Here is a 24,625-nt window from a genome sequence, read left to right on the forward strand (position 1 = left end):
CTGACGCGTTTTGAAGTGTTATTTTGTAATTTTTACAGTCGTACTGACGCTGACATTAGCCTTGTATGTTTAAAGAGAGATTTCTCAAAAAAAAAAAAAAAAAAAACTTGACGAAACACCGCAGTGTCTTATTACATCATAAAGAATGACACGGAACTCCTTCTACATCCCAAACCAAGATGTTCTCTGATACGCGACGAAATTAGATATCACTGCAAAACAGGTGACTTTTTTGTAGTCACTGGCAGAAAAAACTGTTTGCTTCTACACATGATCTATTAGATTACGTCTTTATTTGAAATAGTGACTTGATTGGCGTAACATGTTGCGAAGCGTCATAACTTTTAAGTGGTCATGACAACCATTTAGAGCTCTTTGGAAGCATAGTCACCACGCTTCCAACGTCGCTAAATCTTAAACTATCGTTCTAGATCGGTTCAAATTGAACGTGGCTAACATACAGAGTTCTTATGAGTCGCCATGTTCACACATAATCCTCACTTGTTGCATCACTTTCGTATCACATTTAGATTACGTTCCCTCAAGTCTACCTATATTTCACCAGAACTTAACAAGATATAACCTATAACGTAAACAAGAACATGGGAAACTCTGGTAATAAAGGATAGCCTTCAAATTTTCTCAAATGTTCATGTAAAATTAGGTATACATCCGCTGTGGAGATTGTCCAAGCATAATGTGAAGGACATAGATATTATCTGAACTAGTGTATCTATCGTTTGTCTCCGAAGCTGATCCTGTTGTTTGTAAACTGTGTGGTAAAACTGCCGCTGACATAGCTGTACATTTTATCATAGAATGTTACATCCTCTTCGCCGAAAGAGATTTGATTCTAGAAATAGTTGTTAACTTCCTACAGAAATTCTCAGAAATGAGTGAAAGACAAACAGAACTCATTCCTGAAAAACGTTCAGGTGACATTGATACATCGAAAAATCATTGGGCTGATATGATGAAATGCATCGCAAAGGTGATTCCTAAAATGTACATGAAAATGAATGAAATTATATCATAACACTTAAATCATGAACTGACGAAACATTGAACTGGGAAAAAAAACTTTACTTTCATCTTTAAATATTGAGGTCATTCTTTTGTCACATACTATACTTCTATGCACTGCACTATGTTAAATTGTTTGTAATCTCAAATGAATGAGGAAATAAAGAATATCTATCTCATACATACCCGTTTCGGGCCATGTTCTTAACAGTTTTACTTCGACAAGCCAAGCTATAGTTGGTTGTGAGTGAGCAGGAACGGATATTATGAAGGAGCCAACCAGGAATTGACAGTACTCGCCCGCTATGTGTACACTCCGTTGCGATGTCAGGAAATGTTGTAGAGCCTTTAGTGAACGTGGTGCGAATGTCGTTAAAGAATGCATCAGCACGTTTCTACATGACTACACCAGACACGGCGTTAATATGTTTTAAACTCAGTTGTTCAGTTAATTACCGACATTTAAACAAGTCTGTTGATCTAATTGGTCGTCTGAGAAGGTGGTTTAGCTAATGCATTTACAATGTTACGTGTCATCGTCAATTACTTCATTGTCCTCTGAACAGGCACATTACAGAAATTTACCACGTCCTACCATACTCACGTTGTATAATTTAGAGTGAATGTGATAACATCATGACTTCCTTATAATTTTCGTACGTTGCCATGGTCACGAGTCACATCACGTTCCACCAAGAATGTCCGTGTCTCACAAAGATGACTCTGAACGTATCTAATGACGTGTATTTGTGACTGAGGCTTCAGAAAAATTCAAACCCCTCATCTCTATTCCTTTATAGGTATTCTATATATGCATGCTATTAAATATTGTGTATTTGGTAAAATATACTACGTGAAAGTAATAATAACAATTACAAAACACGCCAGTATACATCTGTCTATTCTCATTTGGTCGTATACAAAGACAATCACTAGATAGACAATCGTCCATTAACTGAAGCTACCGTCCTATATTTTGATTTTTATTTTGGCTTATTTTGATTTGATCTTATTTGCTTTCCATGTTTAAACTCTTAAAAACAGCTGTAGGGAATTATTTTTCCTTTATTTATTTCTACGGACAGGTGTTCCTTGTACAGGTGTTCCTTGTTGTCATTGAAATAATACGAACGGGTGTTACACAAACAAAACCTTTTTCTTTAGCATTGCACATAAAACGAAAAGCTAGTCTAAATACGACACGTCCATCAAACGAACATAGAGTGATTCAAATTATGTCATAACATGTGTGCTGTTCCACAGATTAATGGTTTTAATGCCGTATGTGTATACGTCAAAGCTGTGAGCCGTCGATTGTATGTTAGCCAAAATAGAATTATTATCATTTACCATGGAATTGAATGCAGTTGTGCATACACCAACTGGTGAATATACTTTTACGGAAAGATTTCAGAGAGTTTTTAAAATAAACGAACAGCTTTGGTTTCTATATCACAAAGACGCCTTTTATATTACCCCAAGGCTGTGCTGGGACCCATTACGTCAAGGTCAACCGTCAGTTCGTTCTATAATACACAGAGCATAGAGCAATACACTGAATGACTGTAAAAAATTATCTTGTTTGCACCCTGGAATCCCGACAAATAAAAAATATTTTGACAAATTGTGGTTTTTTCCTACATTTGTTTTCTGCTGTATACACAACTCAAAAAGGCATGGTCTCTCACATGCACATATCAGATTATTAACTTATCACAGATTAACTGTAACACACTCTGGGGATCTCTCACACGACACACCAGAAGTAACTGACTTTTCACAGATTAACTGTAACACACTCTGGGGATCTCTCACACGACACACAAGAAGTAACTGACCTATCACAGATTAACTTTAACACACTGTGGGGATCTCCCACACGACACACAAGAAGTAACTGACCTATCACTGATTAACTGTAACACACTCTGGGGATCTCTGACACGACACACCAGAAGTAACTGACTTATCACAGATTAACTGTAACACACTGTGGGGATCTCCCACACGACACACGAGGTAACTGACCTATCACTGATTAACTGTAACACACTCTGGGGATCTCTCACACGACACACCAGGTAACTGTCTTATCACAAATTAACTGTAACACAATGTGGGGATCGCTCACACGACACACCAGAAGTAACTAACTTATCACAGATTAACTGTAACACACAGTGGGGATCTCTCACACAGATTAACTGTAACACACAGTGGGGATCTCTCACACAGATTAACTGTAACACACAGTGGGGATCTCTCACACGACACACCAGAAGTAACTGTCTTATCACAGATTAACTGTAACACACAGTGGGGATCTCTCACACGACACACCAGAAGTAACTGACTTATCACAGATTAACTGTAACACACTGTGGGGATCTCCCACACGACACACGAGGTAACTGACTTATCACAGATTAACTGTAACACACTCTGGGGATCTCCCACACGACACACGAGGTAACTGACTTATCACAGATTAACTGTAACACACTGTGGGGATCTCTCACACGACACACGAAGTAATTGACTTATCACAGATTAACTGTAACACACTCTGGGGATCTCTCACACAACACACCAGAAGTAACTGACTTATCACAGATTAACTGTAACACACTCTGAGGATCTCTCACAAGACACACCAGAAATAACTGACTTATCACAGATTAACTGTAACACACAGTGGGGATCTCTCACACGACACACAAGAAGTAACTGACTTATCACAGATTAACTGTAACACACTCTGGGGATCTCCCACACGACACACGAGGTAACTGACTTATCACAGATTAACTGTAACACACTCTGGGGATCTCTCACACGACACACCAGAAGTAACTGACTTATCACAGATTAACTGTAACACACTCTGGGGATCTCTCACACGACACACCAGAAGTAACTGACTTATCACAGATTAACTGTAACACACTCTTGGGATCTGTCACACGACACACCAGAAGTAACTGACTTATCACAGATTAACTGTAACACACTCTTGGGATCTGTCACACGACACACCAGAAGTAACTGACTTATCACAGATTAACTGTAACACACTCTGGGGATCTCTCACACAACACACCAGAAGTAACTGACTTATCACAGATTAACTGTAACACACTCTGGGGATCTCTCACACAACACACCAGAAGTAACTGACTTATCACAGATTAACTGTAACACACTCTGGGGATCTCTCACACAACACACCAGAAGTAACTGACTTATCACAGATTAACTGTAACACACTCTGGGGATCTCTCACACGACACACGAGGTAACTGACTTATCACAGATTAACTGTAACACACTCTGGGGATCTCTCACACGACACACCAGAAGTAACTGACTTATCACAGATTAACTGTAACACACTCTGGGGATCTCTCACACAACACATCTCACTCTGTCACACGACACACGAAGTAATTGACTTATCACAGATTAACTGTAACACACTCTGGGGATCTCTCACACGACACACGAGGTAACTGACTTATCACAGATTAACTGTAACACACTCTGGGGATCTCTCACACGACACACGAAGTAATTGACTTATCACAGATTAACTGTAACACACTCTGGGGATCTCTCACACGACACTCCAGAGGTAACTGACTTATCACAGATTAGCTCTAACACACTCTGGGGATCTCTCACACGACACACCAGAGGTAACTGACTTATCACAGATTAACTGTAACACACTCTGGGGATCTCTCACACGACACACGAGGTAACAGACTTATCACACACTGTAACACACTCTGGGGATCTCTCACACGACACACGAGGTAACTGACTTATCACAGATTAACTGTAACACACTCTGGGGATCTCTCACACGACACACGAGGTAACTGACTTATCACAGATTAACTGTAACACACTCTGGGGATCTCTCACACGACACACGAGGTAACAGACTTATCACAGATTAACTGTAACACACTCTGGGGATCTCTCACACGACACACGAGGTAACTGACTTATCACAGATTAACTGTAACACAATGTGGGGATCTCTCACACGACACTTCAGAGGTAATTGACTTATCAGATAATAAGTAAAATATATTATTTAGATTTCTCACACGACATACGAGAGGTAATGACGGAGAGTAGATATAGTACACTAAAGTGCTGCATGCTATCTCACTGTAATGTAAACATACATGTAAATAAACTCATTTTTTTATATACGACAAATTTGTAAAGGTACATAAACATCAAGTTTTCAGGGAGAGTAAAAATGAAAGCCTGGGACAGATGAAGATCTACCAATCATGATATGGCTATTATATCACACCTGCTGCCATCCATTCCCGATTTCGCATAATAAATCTTATTTTATTGCAATGCTATGTAGGAAGACCAATTCAATTATGAAATTTTTTGTCAAACATAAATTTTATAAACAAAACGCCAGCCATACATCAAATGTAGCACGCATGAACACTGTTACAATTGTTGAAGAAAACTGTTATACTCGATCTTACGATAAATTTTTGACACGCGAATATGTGACATATCAACTATCATACAAACGACCTATTTCTATCTCTCCCGTCGTTTTATTTCAAGTGAACGCTCAAGTGTTTCATGTACATCAAGCAGTGTTGACGAATGGTCGCTGTTTTAAATGGGAGCTTAATATCCCTTCCTGAACATGCACAGATCTTTGGCAATTTCATTTTTTTGGAATATCTTTGTACAAATGAGCTTACACTGCGTTCAAGATGACTGCTAATTACATACATTTTTATAGAAATTAAGTGGTAGAAATGAAGTGTACATGATGCTGTCTAGACAAGCAAAGACTCAGCATGAATTGTGCCACATACAGATAAAATGTATGAATCCCGTCAGACATTTTGTCCAAATAGGTATAATGCACATATATCTTATTTTATCTGTAAATGACAAACACCTTTGAAAATTTTGTCTATACACGCAATTAAGTAGATATGTCCGACGAACGATTTAAAGACTATATATATAAAAAAAAAAAAAAGCATAGATCGAAAACATGTGTAAAAAAACCCACTAAAACCTATGGTTATTCAAATGATGGTAATGTGGTATCGGTTGAGATTAGATAGTTTTTCCTATATATCGCAGTTTCGTTCTCTGTATGCCACGACATAGAAAACAGATATCATGAATTCTTGAAGTTCATATCTTTCGCACAACCTAATTGGACGGCTAGATGTTCATTTGAGAAATTGTCAACCCATGTTTATTATAAGTGATAAATCTGAAGTAATTTATTTCCAAGGTTTAGAACTGGCAAGCATCATGCATCTATCATGATATTCTGTGTTACTTCAGGTATAACTAACGTGAACCGAAGTCCATAGTGTCCCTGCCATCGCTTCATTAGGACGGTGAAAACAGATATGCGCTATACTGAAAGAAACATTCATCAATTTCCTTATCAGTCGCTAAAAGGGCGGCCATATCTATTTCAAAACTCGCCGGCAAAGATTGCTCTCAGGCCAAAATTTATCAAATTATCTACATACATCACAAACATGTGTAATGTCTCTGTGCATGATGCACGTGCATGTACGTGTCTCATGAAGTAGAAAATCGTCCTTCTTCCAATTCATATCTAGAAAACTTATTAATAATGTGTAGCTAATTTCAGATTAGAGTGAATGTAGATTGTGTTTGTTGCCACTGTAAATCTTAACTTGAATCTAAGAAAAAATCGTTATTTCTAAATTTAAAAACCCTAACTTAATTGCAAGAAAAATGGTAATTTTGTCTTCACTAGGAATTTCAACTGTGATAGCTTGACATATTTGTTGAATTTTCAAGGAATGATCATTTCTATAAGTTTCCTTGTAATAATGTCGAGCTGAAGCCGAAATTATAGTGCTTTCAAGATGAAACATACTACCAAAGGCCCCCAGCAAGACACATCACCTGGTCACAAACTAGTTGTTACTCTAGAAAAATGCTGAAAATAAAACCATGAAAGAATATTAACTCTTTACTGTATTCCAATACACCATATCGGAAGTAGGCTGTACTTATAATGATTAATGGTTGTAGACATTTCAAGCAATATATTTCTTATAACGAAAAAATCATATCATAAGGTAGTGGAACTATATATAACTGGAATTATAAAATAAAAACCAGATAACATGCACGTTTTTATTGTCATTTTGTCTTCAGATTTGATTACACTGCCAGGAGTTTGTGTTTCACATGCGACATCATCTACTTTTTATATAGCTCTGTATCTAAATTCAGCAAGATAAAGAACTATCGTCATGGATTTTATGAACAATAATTATTGCAATTATATGGTATTTGTTAGCGTAGGATCTAGGAGTCTCTTAACGAACACGTGTAAACTGAGGCGTATGTCGACTGGCACGGAGTGTCGCTGTAGCGACAGGTCGTCAACAATAATAACACTTCCGGTCTATACCGGAAATATTGTTAAGTTAGCACGTTATATTTTAATTAAGGTGTAATTCAAAATTCCAACGGATACATTTCTTATCTAGATCATGGCTGTAACATCGGTAAAACAATATACCATGTAAACAACCAAATGGCTTACATTGGGAAACATTACATTTTTTGGGGTTCTTTGTTTTGTTTTGTTTTGGGGGTTTTTTTCAGAGGAATGTGTAAATCAACATGATTACCCACCAGAAGAAGAAATTACAGAAAAAATTCCAAGTTGAATATGCATCACTGAATTATTTGCATCTTAAAACTAACAATACAAAACAATCACATGATATGTTTATAGTTTAACATCATTAGACAGAAGAATTTACAGAGAAATAAGGGAACTTGTTATAGAAAAAAGTGTGTACCTGCTTCGATAGGATATACTATGTACATTCAGGTAGAGAAATCTCAACTTCGGTTCCAAAGGAACTACTAAGAAAAAACGATCCAAAGCTGTTCACATGAAGGTGGATGATATCTGACATTAAAAAAAGATTTAAGGCAGTTGGTGAAAGTTCAGAAAACGTTACAGATAAAAGACTGTTATGGCGCGTTATGTTGCTTAACTTAAATGACAGTTGAGAAGGCTGCTAATAAGAAAGCTCCTTTGCTCAGGCACATTCACGGCAATGGGATTTTAGAACAGATGGGCACTTTCCATTGGCAATGAAAACCCATAAAACTAAAAATGTGTGTGAAGTTGTATGTACATGTATTTCATATTAATATTAATAATTATGTTTTGTGTGTCTTGTCTTAGTCAATAAAATGTTTGAAAAAAATGGCCATAGAAAAATTAATTCAGAAAATGTTACCTCATTTATTATTCAAATATGACATTCACAAAATACCTTCGAAGGACCTTAGAAAAAGAGCTCACTCTCCGAAACCAATAAACGCCATCACGCCTGACAGGATACTCTGTAGCTCGTCAGCGTTTTAATTCGTAGTGAACTACACTACACAAAAAAAACCTCACTTCAGATATCAGCAGTACCAACAAAGTATCAGCCTATAAACGGATCAGCATCATTGGAACGAAAATATCACGAAAGCCATGAACAAATATAAGGAGTGCCGATTGTCACGGAAGGATAAAATGATACATACCATGTATCAAAGTGGCAAAAAAGAGACTTGTGTGTGAAAGGTGTATCAGCAAGTGTTTCACAAAATCACAGTTTTTAGAATGTACGTAGCTATACAGAACATTTTATTCCAATTACATGCCTGATTAAAGCCTTATTGTCAAGCAGACAGTATTAACAACACTGAAAGTGCTTGAGATCGACATTTAAGTGGAACATAACGACTCTATGTGCTGTTTGAAAGGAATTCAATCGGGTTTTAAAACAACCGTACGGCAGCCATGTTTAACTTGTTACGATAATGACTTCTAGTAATGATCCTTAATCAAACAAATTAGTTTATCTACGTATGACCTGATTTAGAAAGATAATCAATTTTGCATTGTTTGTGACCTCATTTTAATAATTATTATAGCACAAGAGATGTTTGTTCTTCAATGAATTCGATAAATTGGAACCATCTCTAAATATCACAATTTCGACAGATGTCGAGATCTGGTCTTGCTACTTCGACGTGCTTGGTTCCATTGTTTTTCTGTGTTAATAATTAATATTTCTTCATTATACATAAGCCGACGTTGCGTTATCAATTTTACTATGTGTAGTTCTTGTATAACATCGTTGATAATCAATCCTATTACATATATGTAACTGTTAGAAGAAACTACTGTTAGTGTTACAGGTCTGTCTTACACCACAGTGATACTGCGTCTACCTCACACAAAATATACTGTTAAAACACTAACACATCGGATTTAAATGGACCCATTCCGAAGAAAATACTGGAAAAAGTAAAAGGGTAGATATTTTGCATGACAAAAATTTCTGCGGGTGCAGACTGAGCTTAAAAGCCGAAACGAGAACATTTTGATCTGAATTGATGCCACACGCCGAAGGACTTGTCATAGATCGTCAGGTGTTTCAGAGGAAGGGGTAAGGTGTGTTATAGACTTTAAAATGTATATGTACTATGTAATGGTAAATTGTACTTACCCTGGCCTGAGAGTGACTGCCTCCGACACATAAACGACCACGGCCAAAACACAATAAATCATCGACTGTATGCTCACCATCTTCTCCAGTTCGACGACCGATTTGAAATGGTATTAAAATTGACGCTATTCGTATTTGTTCATACGGACATATATGACAAATAGTCTATTAATGTGACAGAGAAGTCCACAACGAAAAGAAAAACATACTTGTTGTTCATTACGGTGTGTTCTTAACTATAGTTTGTCGTTGTGTTTTAACATGATTAGGGCATGTTATAGGTTGTTGTTGAAGCTCCGAACGAGTGTTAAGTGTTGGCAATGGGTAGCGCAGTGATACTAGTTAACTACTTGCCGGCCTGTCCCAAAGCCCGTGTCTATACCAGGATACACTTAACTGTGCTAATGTATCACTGTATCAGGAGACTGAAGTAGTCTACAGCTTCACTTCTAGAAGTCTAGTGTAGAGATACAAGTGGAACATTTAAAGATTTATATTCGGTCACATGCAAATGATAAACTCAACAAAACTATTATGAAAAAATTCCTTTGTTCCATTCTTTATATTGCTACATAATCATTTGATATTGTGATGTTGCAGACAGGACCGTCGAAAATTGATAAATTCAAAGTTCAATGTAGAAGCTGACATTGCTGTATACACCAGTGAATAACTGGAAGAAAATAAATGTTTTAAAATAGTGAACAAAATCAGTTATTTATATATTTTCCATCCTATGATATTCAATCAACAACCAAAATGTATGTGTTTGCGGCCTAAAGTTTTGAATAAATCTTGAAAATCTAGAATTCTTGAGACATAAATATGACTTTAGTATGATGTCACTATTATTGTAACGACAACATGTCATATCAACAGAATAAGGCTCTTTAGGTCGGATACACTGAATTCGATGAGGTTATGGAAAAGATTTGGTATTTTCCCTCACTTTATTTAATACTAAATCACTGATACTGAAACTGTGTCTTCTTGGAACAGAACCTTACACATGGTATCCATTGTTCACCAGATCAGAGAACGTCTCCGGTAAAACAAACATATTTAGATCCTCATAAGGACCAAATCTTTAAAAGAAACGCTTCCTCTGCCTACATGTATGTCAGTATTATTTTAGTGATACTGTTGGTATTTGTGATATTTTGTGATTTTTTAGTTAAGAGGAATATCTGTTCATAGGGTTATTGTGATATTTTGATAAGTATAAGTATTTGTGATGCGTTGTGAAACTGTAATAGGGAGGTGTGATATTTGAACATTTTCAAGGATTTTTTTTTTTTTATGATATCATGATTTTGATCGAGATATGTGATAGTCTTAGACTTTTTGTTGCTATTGAAAACAACATTATATTTCACTTCAAAAACGACATGAAAATACCAACATGTCAACATAATCATAATCAAACCCTTAATTCAATAAAACTAGGGCAAAATATGGAGAAGAGAAAATATTTGCACAGGAACTCCTCCTGAAAATATATAAGGATAACGGATTGAGTTCGGGTGTTCCGGAAGGGTAAGTGTCATCAACGACATCCACCAAATCTCTCCAAGCAAGCAATGTCACAGTCTTAAATGAGAACAAGGTATAAAACAACGGGTTCAACAGGCAGCATCAAACAGAATGTACTCTTTCCCGTGAAATACCAGCTGTACTGGCTGTAACTCGCCTGTCAGCCATAGCAATATCATGAACTTAAATTCCGTCCCCAACCTTTTCACTGTAGCGTATGAATGGACATCATTCACTAGTGTTGCTACCATATCAGTATAGATATTCTTAGGTGCTAGACATTTCTTATGCAAATATTGAATAATTGCTCTTTCAGCAATTTTGTCCACTTGGCAAAAGTCAAATTTGTTTAGAGTGCTACCTCTTCGAAATAAACTGGTCAAATGACACCAATCTTCGGATACACAGCCCTAAAATAGTCAGGGAATAATAGAGCTGGAAAGGTAATTCCTACTCAACTTCTTCAGTACAAAGCTCACAACATATCAATCAGCCCTCAAATTTGTTATGTAAATCTTGACGTGATGAATTAACATCAAGACCTAGGAACACCCGCAGGTGTTTTTTTTTTTTTTTTTTTTCATTTAAAGTTCAAGCTGCTAATTCTTTTGAGAACGATGGACGGTATGGGTCTAACTTACATTGAAAGTGAATCCAACGCAACAAGCTTATGTTTCCGCTCCCTGGCATAGTTTTCCTAGAAATCCATTACTATCTTGAAAATTATATTCCGATCAATAAACGGGGTTTCACGATATTTAGGATCCATCACGAAAGGTTCTCGCTTAACAAGTTTGATCATTTTTGAATCGTCAGAGACTATGGGCCCATATATTCTCTTGTTAAAGGGACTTGACTTGAATGTGATGATGAGAGTTGAGAGTAACGACATGCTCTAAAGTACTTACTTCACCATTTACGCCCATCTGCTTTCTACGCCTCCGCTATCTGCGTGGTGTATACTTTCAGTGTGAAGTATAGTGTTTGTACTTAAGGTCGCTCCTGAACAGTGATTAGTAAGTTATAGCAATCCATTACCAAACATTTACACTGTTGCTTTGGAATATATTCCATGAGTATGCTTGATTGTAGTTTTATCTCATTGACAAACATTCTATTTCTTCTTTTGACATGAACGTATTTGGTGCTCGTTAGTTTGCCTGTTGATTCCGTTGTTGTATACCTTGTTCTCATTTGAGAACATGATTTACATGGTGGGTGTCGTGGATGAAGTAAAATACGCTTACTCTTCCGGAACACCTGGTGTTATTCTCGTTGTATATTTTCAGGGGTCTCAGCGTAAATATTTCTTTTGCTAATATTTTCAGTTCTTAATTTGGTTTTTACTGTATACTACAATTTTTAGTGATGTGGTATCTGTAGAAATACAGCTAAGCTGTAGATGTCGGTATTACGACTCTTCGAATTAACAATTCATTTGTTCTAGGCCGATTCATCAAGAATGTTTACAGAGCTTTAGAATAATTAATTCGTACTGGCTTGTTTTTACTTTGTATATTGTATTGCTTATATAAATACTAAGCTGAATAGATGTTAATCATTAAGGTGGTGAGCTGTGATGAAATGTGTATATTTAACTGCCAACAATCAACGCGTTTTCCCCGTTCATATGTACTTCGATTGCTGTTTATTTTTGTCTTTAGGTGAACGATACAAAATTATTTAAAAAAGTCCCTGCTTCCAATTGCATACTTGGAGAAGGAAAACAATAAGGAAAACGTACGCTGTGTACAGATGGTGTAAAAAAACACGCCTAAAAACACCTTCGTAATAGCTCTTACCTTCCAAATCATCTGCTCGAACATAACCATTTGTAATTAAACCACTTCCTATATACCTCCAAACTTTCAATGTTAAACAATGAAAATTATCTACATCAGATAATATTTAGTACATAAGGAGTGAGTTATCTATCCTTGTCACCAGATACCGCGTAACACCAACCACTTACAAAGTCGATGAGGTTAGTGCTTGGCCCTCTTAAGACGGGACTTAAAAAATCGCCATTATAGATAATTAAGATTAAATACAGATTAGGTTTTATTCCGTAATGAAGTGTGATCACGAGGGGTCGTTGTTATGTATGTATGAACGCAGTAACATGCATTTAATGATAAAAAATACACGACAACCCGACTATTCAGTATAACTAGGTCTCCATGAAATCTTACGCAGAATAAATGCATGGTATGCAAGTTCGTGTAGTAGCATCCGACCACATTATACCAAACATCATTTTGTTGTAAATCAGTTGAATTCAATGTTATCTTATTTTAAATGCAACTTGATTCACATGGTACTCGAGAGAGTAATAAGTTTCAGATAATTAATATAAATTCGAAACGATTATGACGCAACGCAGATATTTATTGCAAAATATCATGAGAACAGCATTTGTTACATTTCCCAAATAAAATACAGGTATTTATCAATTTAATGAAAAAAAATCACTGCAGTGGTAATATAAAAATTCTTGTATTATCACTATTGATTTTATAACGTTTCCAATGATGGTATGACACTGTTGTTTTGACCAGTAACAGAGTGATTTTTTGTAATTGGATATAACCTCGCTGATTACCTATTTGGTCGTAAATGAATCTAAGGGGTTTTTCATCAAATCTGTGATGTTTTTGTTATATTCCTCTGATATATTAAACATTCTATCAGATAGCAGTATAGAATAGTAAAATACCATGTAACGCGGCCAATGAAAAATGGCGTCGTCTTCTTCTCAAGCGTTACGCCAAAATATCTGACGTCAAAGGATGTGGTATCATTTCCCGCAGGTTTTAGAATCTCTGTTCATTTCATTTTTACATAATTTCCCCCGTCTGTTTTTCTTCTTCTTGGAAATGTGACAAAATTAAAAGCTTTCTTGTTAAAAACAATATCTATTTCTTTATGACAGAATAAACAATTTTTTTTCACAAATGCGAATATCTGTATATATAATTCGTAAAATGATATATGAAATATCAGACTTATTTTCTTTTTTTTCTATGTTATGTCCTTGCATCGAAGTGTATTTGCTTTGTGATGGCTGTTAGGTGAGCCAATGCTATCACATCAAGTAATACATAGTTACATTGATGTAAATAAGCTTCAATACACGTATAAAGAATAACAATCCTTATATTTTCATTTAATAACCACAGCTTGTCATAAAACATAAATCAGCTTAAATTAGTTTTCGTATTAAACCGGAGGCAACAGGTGAGGATACTCGAGCGTCATTGACAACGCCATGACAACAAAATACTTCCAAGAACAAAGGATAATATTAGTGTATTTATTTGTCATTTGAAAATACAAGTATCACATTGTATCTAGATGTATTTCATGTCTCTCCACATTTAAAGATTGAACGAAAAACGTAGCCAATGATACGAAAAGTCCCAACCACATTTATATAAAATTTGAGGAAACAACGCGTATTCACTCTGTGCAAGCCTAATAAAATTGTTATTTGATTACGCAAAAAATAAACTGCTTTAACAGTTCTTAATCGTATGCGGAGAGGACAATAAGACTTAGAATGCTATAATGATTTTTACAAAAAAAAGTTGTCGGTTTAGAAAGAAAAGGTCACAGGACGACACCGTGTTCCAAAACAGATAGGAGAGGCTATACAATTATTCGCACTCTGAGGAAACCTTTTAGTCAGGAAGAGCGTGAACGCAATATAGATTTTAAATGGCATCATGTGCCTAAAATTCACTTCATAGTGTTTTTTCTCGTTTCAGTAATCCATTTTCGATTAAATTTCCTTCACTAATTGCGTTATTCTCTTTTGGAAAATGAAGGCTAAAAAAGGATAAACTGTCAATTAGATTTTATTTTATTTACAGAAAAACAAAAAAAAAAACAAAAAAAAAAAAATAAAATAAAAAATTAAAAAAAAGATGTTACTTAGCACAGTTAAGAGCACTTGTTAACTTTCTGTCACGTATCGTATGGTACCACTGTGTCGCGAAATTTATGACACACTAAAATCGTATTTCACGTCAGCATAACTGTAAGGTCGTCTCGATGGAATGTAAATATAGCGAGATTTACAAAAATATAAGATTTTTGAGAATAATTGTCATTTTCAGACATTTCAATGCTTCATCTTCAAATATTTTACAGTACCGTTGACGAAGCTGTCTCCAAAAATTAAAAACTAGCTCGAATCTGTCGACATGCAAGGACAAAAAAGAACCATAGCTCAAACCATAAATGTAAAAGTTAGGAGAATAACATAAAAAGTCAGATAGCCTACAGAAACGACAGGAAATTTTTTTGTATCAGGCATGTTTTGAGCAATAAATTTACATGTATGGTAAACCAAGTTTCAAATACATGTATAAGCAAGTTTTCCTTAAGTTTCATGTGTACGATGGTCTTTTAACATCACTGTTTCTTTCTCTATATTTTGACAATGAATAGAAGCAGATGTTTGGCCAAATATGTTGAAAAAACTTATTACAAATAAGATTGATATTGCGCAGTTAGCGACGAAATAGAGTTGCTCAAGAATTTCAAAGTTCATTTGTTGGGTTGGTGTATAACAAAATATATCATTCGATCCGTTCAGAAAAATGAGAACACCGACATAACAACAAAATTATGATTCAAAATCTTAAAAAAGAGATAAACCTAAGGAATTTATTTAACAAAGGGAAGTTTTATACGAAGATCCCGAAAAACGTACAAGGGGAACATGACATAAGACCATGATAACGATAAATGTCTTCAGCTACATCGGTAAAACCTCTGATGTATATCTAAGTCGATCGAAGTGAAGTGTATTTAAGAACAAAGAAATTACCAGGCATGCTAACTAGCCTCGACCACACCTAACTTAATGTCGACCAGTAATTTCCGTTATGATCCTAATGACAACTGTAATAACGTAACTCGAAAATAACAATTTCCTGAATTTTTATTCACCATAATGATCAATATAAAAATCCGAACACTGTCAAACCACAGCTGCTTCCTAGATAGAAGTATACTCCCACTGATCTTCAGAATAGAATGTGAAAATACGAACAATCGATACCCCCTTCAGAGCAACATTTACAGTAAACATGTACTGATGCATGAAAATGTCTGAACTCCTAATACAGAGATTAAGTGTGTGTGTACTCAAAGGTGTTACAAGCATCCTTCAGCTCACAAGTTCAGTTCCAATTTGGTTGAGGAGGTGTTATCATGCAGAAAAGCATAAATGGGGAGTTTTTCTTGTTTTAGTTCATTATCTTTCTTTCAGTCATTGATTTTTTTATTATTTTTTCCTCGTTTGAAATAAATTTATAGATTTCACGGGGTGTTGAGATGACTGAATGCTGACGAATCACAGGTAAGAAATTCTGTTCAAAATATCTTCACCTAGTCTATCGTAATTACAAATAAGTCCTTGTGGTTTTTGAGATAACTCTTACATATTGAGATTAAGATCCATGATATATACATTTTTAGGATGATGAGAAATAGACGAAGTTCTATCTCGTAATCAAGGATTTTTATGCGAATCAAATAAGATATGTAGTTACCCCATGTAATCACACTTTACACCCACCTAGGTTATAACGCGGTTATATGCTTGTTTCACAGACTCGTCACCTCGTCGATGCACTTCATTTACAAATTTATGTGAAGAACTGTATTACCATATAACACACGTACCGCATACTTTAAATGATTAGTACAACAAAACTCAACATCACATCCAATCTCCAGAAGTAATTTAGTGTGTATTTACAGTCTCTTCACCTCGTCGTGAGTATGCTTATTTGCCATCTTAAAGAACCAGACCCACTCCTTGACCGATATTATTTTATATAAAAAAAATAAATTTCATGATTTTTCTATTTTTCTCGGGTAGCACAAGTTCTGACTAACCCTGTAATACCGTAATTTTAAAGTAAATCGCTACCAATCTGACGTAATAAATAGTTTTGAAAAACAATTCGAAACGACTCAGTGCTAATTCATAATTATGCTGGAAGTCCTGCCCTCTGACGCATGCACAAAGAACTGTAAATAAATCTGCCGTTTTCCAACATGGCAGAAAGCGTGCGAGGGAAGCGGTGAAGAAAACGTGTTTTGACGGACTCTGAGGCGAAAAGAAGGAAGATGGCGCGAGACCGTGATATATCAAAGGCAAAGATTTATATCATATATGTTAGATGATTTCCATACAGGATATATAGAATATTGATTGCATTTATCGGTAAAATTTCTTTACAAACGTTGTCACATGGACGTACTACTCACCTCTTCCTCCATTTTTGTTTTGGTTCTGATCGCGTCTGAACGTATCACGAAACTTTTTCTCATCAATATTCATATCCTGGTGTTGATTAATGAGACTAATTCCGGCACCGATATCTGCAGTACCCTTTCAATTTCAAGTTCAAAACTTTATACAAGTCTTTATTTATATATTATCTATTAGTATACAACAACATTTCCAGTCAATAAAATATAAAAAAATATCTGTGAGTGGGTCTGGCTCTTTAAGTGAAGAAGAACTGTATTACCATATAAACAACACACATGCAATAACAAACACACAGTCACTTAATTAAACACTTCACCCACTCCACCGTCGTCATTTACCTCCCTTGCCAGAGAAAACCTACCTGCCTATCTCTGCTCAATAGCATTTCTTTTCTATCACCCCATTTAACATATAACACCATATTATCCAATATCATTCAATCGGTCAATAAATAACTTCATAACAAATCTTCCGGGCGATAGTTTATATACAAACCTTTTCTATTAACCACTGAATAATCCCTCAATGTCACAATCACAAATAAATACATGAATGTCGGAATGTAAACGTGACGCCAGGAACGGTGTGGATTTGAAGAAAGTTTAGATAATAATAAAGTAAACAGGTTACAGATTGTCAGACAGATATGAAAAGAAGACCTACACCAAAATTATATCAGCACTAGCACCTTACTAACAAGTAACCTTTTACTCAGTCTGTCAGATTGAACGCAAAATGATGACCCTTGTGGGAATGTCCAATTCGCACGATAAAGGTCTCGGCGGATTTGCGAAATAGAGCTAGGCATGCCTAACGCCGGCCCAGAGATTTGGGTAAGGTTAGTACTACAGACTATTTATTAAGAACTTTTGGCAAACTTACAAAATATCATAAACAGGTCTGATATCTTAGCCAAGCCTTCTCTACCTCATCTCTGTGTCCCATCCTTCCCATCACTTAATACCATTTCCTCTTTAACAGTTTTTCCTATTTTTTCTCGTCCGCTCTAAGGCCGAAAGGCGTTAAACCCGTTAAATAAATGAACAAATAAGTACACATTCTTACATTTCAGAACCACAGATTTGCGTAAAATGTTTTCAAAACCTAATATTTCATACATCGATAGAACAGCGACGAGTTCAATTTAACGGCCATATCCTATAACAGAAGCAATAGATGGCGCTATTTAAGCGCCAATGTGCAAATTATTAAACTGATAATTGATCCACGTTTTTGTCTATACATATAACATGTAACATTGCATCAAGATGTCTTACATTACTCTTAATATTTCAACAAAGGTTATACAAAATTAAGGAATGAAAGCCATCATCACGCTCCCGTTTAGCATGCTAAATCGCCATGCATAGATATTGATAAATTGGCAGCTTGTAAGCCTCAACTGTAGACCATACCAAGTATAAAAAAATTGTTTTTCTACAATGATTTGTAAATTTCATCAACGAACTGGAATCAAAATAAGGCATAGAAATGAATTCTCGTTTTAAATTACATCAAACATCAAACTCTCCCAACAGTTAAAGGGAGGTAACTTTTCAAATGTCTTCCAAATTTGGAAAGGGTGCCGTTATTATTTCATTCTGAGAGAGGAAAATTATATTTCATTCCAAGTAACAAAATAAAGAAGAGGAATTTCGTGAAACATCAAAGAAATCCCCATGATTTTTTTTTTAACTCAAAAGCAACGTTCTTGTGTTTTCTTGGCAAGGTTCAATTCCATGGTCACTTTCATCCCAAGAAAGGACGCCAATACCATCCTAGGGAAATGCTACCAGCGCTCTTTGACAAAAGTGCTCTAAGGAGGTCTGCCGGAAAGGAGAGTTGGGAGTCTCATCGCTGACAGTTTATACCTCGAACTGTACATGTTACGAGACCTTTATATCTCCAGGTTGGTTCATCGACAAAGTCTTTCTCTGTATTACAGGTGTATATACAACGCTTAGAGCGGTCGGTATGGAAATACAATCTTAAATAAATCACATTGATATTTGTTGGGTTTTAAGCTCCTAATATATGTTTAACATGTCTGGAATAAAAAATAACATAATTGGACAGCATCTCATTAAATATAATAGGGGTAATAGAGAATTCTATTATTACAGTTCGAAGGGTTGATGTGAAGATTGGCGGGGACCGAAAAAATGCTTCGAATTAAACGTGAGTTTCGAATTATATGAGTTTGAGATATCGAGGTTCGATTGCACATGTATAATCATATTACATCTTGATACAGGATAGATTTCTATTGGTCGAGATCCATTCAGAACTTTGGTGAAGGGTGACATCATTGTCTGCGATGTACGTTCGAAATCAAGATTCGATACCACTGTAAATTGGCAACACAAACGTGGCGACAACGGCAACTGTTGGAAGAGTGGTGTCGTTCTTATTTGAAGTGATAGTTACGGAAATAAATAAGTTATTCGACCAAATTTGTTATGCGATCGATCTAAATCGATGAAAAATAACTGAAACTGATTTAACCACAAAAGGCCCACATTTATGCATCTTCTCACTGGGACGTCTAAACATGGAAAATGTAACTTGCCTTTTAGAGAAAACCGAAAAACTAATGGATAGGTTCAGAAACCTACCTTAAGTGTTGCAATGACCTTTTTTCCTTCTCATAAAAAGGGACCTAGAAGTCCATTGATTCACAAATGGGCCCACCTTTTACTGATTCTTCTACTTTTGATAATTCGAGATACATCCTATAAAAGGGAATCAGTACAATTCGATTCTTCAGAAACGTTTAAAAACGGCGATGGTGATATACACAGTTCGGCTTCTGCATGTCCTTTTTCAGGAGTCTCCGTGTAAATCTTTCTTTTGTTAATATTTTGCATAGTTTTAAAGAATTTTAGTTTGCATTATGTTTATGTTGACATGTTAGTATTTTCTAGTTGTTTTTCGTATTAATTTATAAGGTGAGATTACTTTTTTAAAAAAATGTTAAGGACGACGTTGTTATGTCCAATAAAAAGAGAAAAATGATTAATAATGATAAATAATAAATTCGTGTGATAAAGTATATTTCTACCATAACCTGCGTATGTTATCTCACGCCCTGACTATTCATTAAACACCATATCCATTGTTTATTCATACGCAAAATACACACGTGTGTTATTGGTGACAGCCAAATCTATTGGACGAGGCATTGACATTTGACCCAACAATGTGGACAGATGTGAATTGTATTTTCAATGAGAAAAAATACCTGTATACGAAGATTTTATCTGCTGTTTTGTGTCTTATGTACAGCTTTGTATTTAACTTAATATAAATCTCTATAGTATTAGAAATTTTACTAATTTTAATATGTTTAACATCAAATATTCAGTTAAGTCCACCTGTTTACTATAACTTTGGAAATCGCAAACTGAATATATTACATACTGAGCTCCGACACCAGTGTAGTTCCCTTAATTATGGCCTTTTTAGAGTTGAGAATGCATCTTATAATTGTGGTTGTCCTTCTGAGAATATCTTTCACTATTTTATTGAATGAAAACGTTTCTAAAACGAAAGACGTTTTTTCAGTTCAAAATTTAAATAATTGGAACGCTGTGTTAGGTATCAAAATTCTTTTGTTTGGCAACTCTCAACTTTCCGTGGACCTTAATTCAAACATTATTAGATCTGTGCAAAACTATATCAAATCTAGCAAGATATTTTGATTCAAATTGTAAGAATAACTGTATATCTGTATTGTCAGTAATATCATTTTAAATATATATGCGTTATCAAGTTTCAATAACTAATTCCTTTTGGCAATAGATATGTTTAAACTTAAAAAAAACTAAACCTAATATTCAATTGTTTACACAAATACGTGACCATCTCATTGACATTTTCTAGTGGATATACCCCATCAATTAAAAACTGTGATCCTTGTTGCCTTAAATTTAGTTCAAGCTAATTGTTTTTTTCGCAAACTCTGTAAGGCACCATCCCGGATAACTATTAACCAGATACCCGGATAAAAAGACATTTGGTTAATTAGAACAAGTCACCTGAAAGTTGCAACAAATTTGACGTCTGTGACCTACTTTATGGGCCAAAAGTTTTTTTTTTGTCGACGTTGTCGGTCTTCATTTCATAAACCCATTTCCGTTAATCAGAAGAAGTTGTTTGTAAGTTTGGAGAAATTTTCACCTCGCATGACCATGGATATGAGTCAAAGTGATTTTACGCAATTTTTATTGAGTGACAGTCCAAGAGAACCCACCAACCAAACAATCATGGTTCTAGATCTTTTCTTGAATCTGAAGAAGTCTTTCGAAAGTTTTAACAACTTTTATAAACCTAAACTTGGGTTAACATCAATTCTTTTTTAATATTTTGTCGAATATAATCACTGGAACGTATTTGCAGAATATCACGACTTTGACGTCACGGTGTGGTGTCCGGTTCAATCTAATAACGATTACTGGCCTATTATTGATAAAGTGATCCAAATATATAAATAACTTCATCGTGGAATGGTTCGACATTAAAAACAGCCTGTCTGCCATAGAAACAAGGCTGTAATGTTTCGCATTCATCTTTTTTTTAATCGATTTATTTGCACGAATTATTTATCATTCGCAGATGATATTGCATTGGATGAAACTTCTCCCAAACAAAATATGTTGGACACTGAATTTATATAATTGTGCAAAATAGTGCTTTTACAGATCAACGGCATTGAAAAAAAAAACCAAAACAAACGAAAAACAAAAAACAAAATTAGACACGAGAGTAGATTTTATAACCAAATCTACTCTCGTGTCTAATACCCAAATTTAAATGCGGGATCTACAAGTCAACATAACAAATTCATATATTAGGGTTCACTAGACTTCTGGAATGTGGAAATGACAGCACGAGAGGTAGCAAAATCTGCAAGTCGCACACTTGAGGCACTTTACACGAAAATGTAATTCGAATGGCTGGAGCCCGTATGACAAAACACAGAAAATGGAGGCCTGTTCTGGTTAAGGATTAATGGTACAGCTCACAATAGATTTGTCTATCAAATATATCAGTATTGTAAAGGAAAATGGAGAAGCTGGGGATATCGAGCGATAAAGTTCTTTGAACTATGAGCTATAATATTAATCAGTGCCTCGTTAAAGCCTCACGTGTGGTTTCTCTGGAGGATGTTAAGGACTGGTACAGACGTATGTGGAAGAAAAACGACCATATTAAAGGAAATGATTAATAATACTTTTCTATTATTCATACCTCTAAGAGTCGAAACCTGTCCCCATGCAAGACCGTTTGTTGAAGATGAAACCACTTTTTACTTAATAATGGAGAATTCCAGTAGGACATCAGACAGAACTATTGAAGTTCTGTCCTTATTTAAACAGCTTTTTACGGAGGACAGCTGTGAATTGTATTTTCAATGAGAAAAAAATACCTGTATACGAAGATTTTATCTGCTGTTTTGTGTCTTATGTACAGCTTTGTATTTAGCTTAATATAAATCTCTATAGTATTAGAAATTTTACTAATTTTGATATGTAATAATGTATTTTAATGGCCCATTAGCCAAATTTGGCTGGACATTTGTATAATTTTGTTTGAAAAGTGAAATAGCTTTAACTCTAATAAAAATTTGGTTGTGTTCAAGTGACATCGATGTGTGAGAGGTACATGAAATAGTTTTGAATGAGTTTAATCAAAAGAAAAAATTGGTAACGGACGGACAGACTGACGGATCAAAATCACGTGCACACGCGGCTTAAGCTTGCGTGGCCTTTCGGGTCACTACAAATCATTAAGTGGTTTAGCATCGAAAAATATCATTTTAACAATAAAATATCCTCCGACGTGTCTTTTCAAAAATATTTATGGGCAATAATTTTATTCGGAAAAGACGTTACGACCACAGATAATGTCACAACCTTACACAGTAAGTGTGATGAAATAAAAAGGGCGTCAGTATCTTATACATATATTATCATAGGTAGGATTAGATAGACCTCTTTGGCTGTATCTCGGTAAAACATCAGTCGTAACTGGTCAATACGTTGTCATATTGTATTATTGAATAAGGATTTTGGTTGTTTTGATGTAGACAGTACATGATCGGTGATTTTAAATATAAGCTATATTTAGGTCAGAATGAAGAAAGACAAAGGTGACGAGCCTTTGGCAAGCGATACAGCTTTGATTGACCAAGTATTCTGTTCATTCTGTGTTGCTTATTAAATTTACAGATTACGAAACTTAAATAGATTGAAAGTACGAACTATTAATTCTCTACACAGCGGTTATAATATCAAAAGTTCAACTATCATAAGCCCGTGATTCTCAACTGACGAAATATGTATTCATTGTCGAGTACCGGATACATCAACACGTACGTTATGGCTTTATTCCCTTCTCTAATTAGACGTAATCGCAATCACAGATATCTTCATAACAATAAATAACTCTATACAATGTGACGTTTGAAGAGCATATGGAGATTTACAGAAACCCTAATGTGTTCAAGCTCTGTTGTGCTTGCTTCCGCTCTCCGTGCTATGAAAACTAATAAAGGATTGAATTTTGCAAACGTATTCGAAGACTTCATAAGATTGTTGGTGTGGCACAAATGCGACCTTTTAAATCCATGCATAAGGAAAGCTTCAATTCTCCATTAACTCGGCAAGACATGAAATGAAAGTTGAATATACAAATATGGAATTGGATGCTATAAACACCAGCAATAGTTCACTCCAGAAATTTGCTGAATTTTAAATCGTTCCATACTTCCACTTCACAAATACCGCTTTCATTCCCTATAGTTACTCCCTTACTCTTGCCTACCAACGCTACAGAACATAAATGACCCAAAATCTTACTTCTTCGATATATTGTTTCTCTAACTGTCCCTATAACTATTGTCCATCTAGGCACATGGTAATTGACAATCTCCGCATTACCCAAAGTGTTAAGCTACGAGAGGTTGTCATCAAAGCCTGGAACTACTGTGAAACTCAACATACATTATACTTATTGATTCCATGGAAAACTACACTTCTTCTAAGACCTTTACATCAAAAAGAACATTTGATTTGTGCAGCTTTGCAAATAACCATTTACCATTACAAACTGGAGGAATGCCTTCGTCGTTTCTTGCAACTTTTTTTTCAAAGAAGATAAATGGCTGCACAAATGCATGCTTGTAAACTACAACGCA

At 35.3% G+C, this 24,625-nt stretch overlaps 1 protein-coding gene across 1 annotated transcript in view; it reads right to left on the minus strand.

The window, feature by feature from the left end:
• Positions 1 to 9,987, minus strand: part of LOC132550758 (epidermal growth factor-like protein 8) — a 45,419-nt gene extending 35,432 nt beyond the window's left edge. The window contains exon 1 of the mRNA XM_060214851.1: positions 9,603 to 9,987. Coding sequence (XP_060070834.1) covers positions 9,603 to 9,682 — 80 coding nt within the window. The 5' untranslated portion in view covers positions 9,683 to 9,987. The remainder of the gene's footprint in view (positions 1 to 9,602) is intronic.
• Between the last annotated feature and the right edge of the window lie 14,638 nt (positions 9,988 to 24,625).

This window comes from Ylistrum balloti, unplaced genomic scaffold (assembly GCF_031769215.1).
Source record: "Ylistrum balloti isolate Yb309-2 unplaced genomic scaffold, AGI_CSIRO_Ybal_v1 Utg370142, whole genome shotgun sequence".
In the NCBI taxonomy this organism is placed as follows: domain Eukaryota; kingdom Metazoa; phylum Mollusca; class Bivalvia; order Pectinida; family Pectinidae; genus Ylistrum; species Ylistrum balloti.